General features: G+C 38.8%; 1 protein-coding gene across 1 annotated transcript in view; it reads left to right on the forward strand.

Moving 5' to 3' along the window:
• Positions 1–4556, forward strand: part of LOC101864077 — a gene marked incomplete in the record, with an annotated part of 69882 nt that overhangs the window by 33389 nt on the left and 31937 nt on the right. The window contains 4 exon segments of the mRNA XM_013085087.2: positions 106–232; positions 942–1107; positions 1819–1962; positions 4205–4425. Coding sequence (XP_012940541.1) covers positions 106–232; positions 942–1107; positions 1819–1962; positions 4205–4425 — 658 coding nt within the window.

The raw sequence follows: 4556 nt of genomic DNA on the forward strand, positions 1-4556 counted from the left end.
ACAATAATAATAATAATAATAATAATAATAATAATAAGTTCAACTTATGGACAATTGGGTACCTTTAAGAGTCAAATTTCGAAAAACATCCCTTTGCTTTCTCAGAGTGGTTGGTGTCATCGTTAAAGATATAGACTTCAGAGAGGTCGACTTCAATGCTTGTGATGTCGGCAAGGGAAATCCAGGACCCAGCCACCTATCTGGGATACATCGCTGCCAGCGGACCACTTCGGTAAGTATGTAATAACAACTGGAGTACATTGAGAACGTATCTAAGTAACAATAGTTGCGTTACGGCTCAACGCCTTTGTAATACAATTTACTCAATTTCAAAGAATTTACATTTCATTCGGAAAGTTGCTCAAATATGTAAAGGTATATTTTGGTTTCTGGTTTGTGAACAAGGTTAAATCGCTTGATTTTCAGTGATTTGGCTAAGAGGAAACGAGGCACTTGAAAAGGAAAGCAGAGCAAATGTTGCATTTAACTGTTGTCTTCTCATAATCACAAATCGCTGGTGGAGTGATGAAACCTCGTAACCCCAGTAAGAAATATTTTACAGGAGAAACAAAAAACTGATTTACTCGTGAAAAAAGTGATCTAGATCTATATGAACCAAAGCTGGTACAGATAAATAAAAACACCTTAGAAACGTGGTTAGTGCAAAAAATCACTTTTCTATGGTTTAAATTGTTATGCCGTGGGATGCGAGGTTTCATAACAACATTTTACTCAATTTTTAAAAAATTTACTTTTCATACGGAAATTTGCTCAAATATGTATAGGTATATTTTGGTTTCTCGTGTGCGAACAAGGTTAAATCGCTTGATTTTCAGTGATTTGGCTAAGAGGAAACGCGGCACTTGAAAAGGAAAGCAGAGCAAAATGTTGCATTTAACTGTTGTCTTCTAATAATAACAAATGTTCTTTTTTCCTTCAAGTGCAAACACAGAAATGGTTTTGGCTTCCAGCGCGGTGGTTATGTCTGTGTGTGCAAGGCTGGCACACACTGGCCCTGGTATGTTAATCCACCCTTCTTAGGAGAAGACATTGAGCAGGCTACAGAGAGGGAGTACAAGGAGAGCTTCAAGTGTCAGCCAACAGACTGTGAGTTATGGTCTTTGCCACGTCTTTTTCGTGTTGTTATTGGGGTGGATGGGGTTGTGGTGATGGTGGTAATAGTGGTGGTACTTGCTCTGGCTGTTATAATTGAAGTCGGAGGGGGGCGAGGGTGTAGTGGCTTTGTTGTTGCTGTCGATGGTTTTGGTAATAATGCTAATGTAGAGGTTATTGCTACAGTTTCTACTGTTGGGCATAACAACTTGATCATGCACGGATACGCTCACCTTTTCCATCCTAGCTTCGGGATTCTGAAACTTGAAAAAGTCCCCTGTCTGCACTGGTCTTTTGAATATGCCATGCTTACCGTGCACTCCTAATTATGAAATGGGGGCAAATGCATGAGGATTAGGCATTCAAAGTTGCAGCTGACTGATGCTTAATGTTATAGTTGGCATTCTCTTATTCTAACCGATTACAGGAAATGGACAGGACGGTTGGAATAACGTATTTGCTTGTCCTATCGCCCAGGCCACGGGCAAAAATGCAGCCTTGTACTGAAATGTATATTATAGTTATTTAATTTTTAGAACAATCATTCTGTAACCCTTGAAACACAGGTTCAAAACAGAAGAAGCCAAACCCTAACCCAATGGTCGGCTAGGTGCACTGAGAGATTTTTCTTTTACAACGTGCATTACAAAAATCCGTGATGATTTTTTAAGCACTCTAATATTGTGTCTCCTCTGTGTTCTGCAGATCGCCTGGCGTTGCCTATTGTAGACACGTCTAACGGACTGACGGTAGAGGGCGGAGCAATCCCCATCAACAGTGGAGGGGTCGATATTGACAATCTCCAGAGGGGTCGGAAGAAGAGATCGGCCTCTAACGGGAATAAAACAGGTTACATGGAACATTTTTAAAAATTCTATTGAACCGTATATACACATTGGCATGTAGCTCAGTCTATAATTACAAACCTATTTCAGAAGAATTTCTTTTTCGATCAAGAATCGCCTCACATACTGAAAACGTTTCCCTGGAATGCCATGGTTACGAGCCTCGAAGATCATAGGTCGCCAAATCTATGAGTGGGAAAGGTAAACTTGCCCCAGTGGACAATTGTAGCAAAAATGCACCACTTGAAAATACTCTCGTGACAAATTTCTAGATATGGGTGACATTCAGAATGTCAGACACACATATAGCTTTCTCAAACTCTGAGTCAAAGCAGAGTTCTCCATTCTTTTTTTTTCGGTGTTCGAGCTCAGAGCGGAGGCACGAACTGTTCATGTGAAGCTTTTTATTTGCTGACTATCTCTCAAAAGTAATGCTACTTCAGCGTTAGAAATGAAACTTTACGAGAGACCGATAGAAATGTATCATCTATTCTCCTTTTCTAAATATTTCTGACAGAACTGAAAACTATCGGCAGTGAACTTTACCGTACTATCTTTATGATGGCCATATAATGTTTTAGTAAAACAATGTGGTTGACAATGTGTATAATTTACTGCAAACTTCACAATATAATGCCCTGGTTCGATCCCTAAAAACCTTCGAGTCCTTCCAGAAGAGGCGAAGTCACTTTACAAAATAACGTATTGGACATACTTCCGTTATGTAAGTATAACGGAGGTATGTCCAATACGTTATTTTGTAAAGTGACTTCCTCATGCAGGAAGATCGAAAAGAAAAACACATTTTCTATATGATGTGATGCCGACCTAACAACCAGGCTCATCCTTATAGAATGTCTAGACTTTGAAGAGGCCCGAAGGAAATATTCTTGATTCACAAATTCGAAAAATTGTTTCTTCATCGTTGATCCCAACAGAAATTTCGATTTTAAAAAGACCATTGATCTTAACACTGAAACGTAGATTATAAGTTAAACATTTAAATGGCTGTTTTTGTTACTGACTTGTTACCGTAACTTTTTAACTTGAACCATTCCGACTTGACAACATAAAAACGTGCTGAGGACAAGCGTGAAAACAACCAACTAGAATCTCGAGCGCTCATGACCTTATAAAATTGTGAGTGTTGTAAAACTCTTACCAAAACAAAGAGTATGTCTTCAACAGGGAATGAGGCTTTAAAGTATAATATCATAAAACAAAATTATTCCTAAAGCCTATTCAATGCACGATCCAGAATTAGAAACAGTTCAAATTCAGATGCGTATATTTTTAAGTTGTCGCTCTAACTCTAATTCTGAGCAAAATTGCTAAACAGTCTCAGATTTTCAAGATTCGACCAAACCTTGTTGGTAGTTGTCCAGCATCGATGCCCTTCGTACTACATACAGATATTAAGGACGTTAAGTGATCCATAAACTCTATTTTTCCGAACCTTTTATAGTATTGAAGAGGCGAAAGAAATGAAAAAAATGGAAGGTATCAAGGGGATACAGGTAAGAAATATAATAAAGAAAATTTCAACAGATTATGAAAAGTATGGAGAAAAGTTAGAAAATCGGAACGTACAAATTTGAGAATGCTGGTAAACAAACAAGTGAGCCTGTTGCATGGATGGGCAAAGAGTCGGGGAAGGTTGAAGAGTACTGTAAGACATGGAGGCGACCGTGTGTTATTGTTTTTGTTTGTTTCGTTGTTGTTGTTTTTGTCGCTATTGTTGACATTTTTCTGAATTCTTCCTCATCTTCTTCTTGTTCGTTTTTCTTATTATTCTAGTCTTGTTCATGCTCTCGTTCTTGTTCTTTTCTTCTTCTTCTTCTTGCTGAAAGACAGGTTGCACGATAGCGGCTTCATTTTTCAACGGAAATTCTGTAATACAAACTCTAAAAAAAGTCAGAGAAGCTGGCCATACAAGAGGCCTCATGCTGGAAAATAAAGAAACTGTGCTTGACATCAAAGGATAATAAGGTAGAAGCCGAAGGAGTAGCGCAAACAAAACTCGATAGGGCATCCCGAAGGAGCAAATAACATAGAAGGGCAAAATGTCACTGCTGAATAAAAAGACATTAAACCATATCATTCAACAAAGCAAATAGCCCAAAAATCGATGCAAAAAAGAACATAAAGAAGCAAAATTTTAACATCTTTCCTTCATTACCAAAAGAATAAAACAGAACCCAGGAACTCTCTGCTTTTTCTTCTTCTGCATGACGAATACGTTCCAGAAAATGGACGCAGTCTCCTCTTTAAAAAGAGAGGGGAAATCCTTCGGTCGGGAAACAGGAAAAAGTTGAAGGAACCTCAGCAGGGCAGTGGAGAGAGGAGTGTCCTCGTGGACCAGATGAGACATGACGCAGCGCGAGCTTCCGGGGTCAAGGTCACACCACGAGAGTACACCACCAAAGACATCATGGAACTTGTGGAAAAACTGACAATTATAAACGAGGTCAGTAGTGGGTTTAGGATGAGTAGCATTAAAATGTGACGCCTTTTGAGTTGTTTCCGTATTTCCTCACTACCTTCCATTGCAGTTTTATAATCCACTTTTATGTATTGTTTGTCTTTTACCAACCCCCC

This window comes from Aplysia californica, unplaced genomic scaffold (genome assembly GCF_000002075.1).
Source record: "Aplysia californica isolate F4 #8 unplaced genomic scaffold, AplCal3.0 scaffold00343, whole genome shotgun sequence".
NCBI classification, from domain to species: Eukaryota; Metazoa; Mollusca; class Gastropoda; order Aplysiida; family Aplysiidae; genus Aplysia; species Aplysia californica.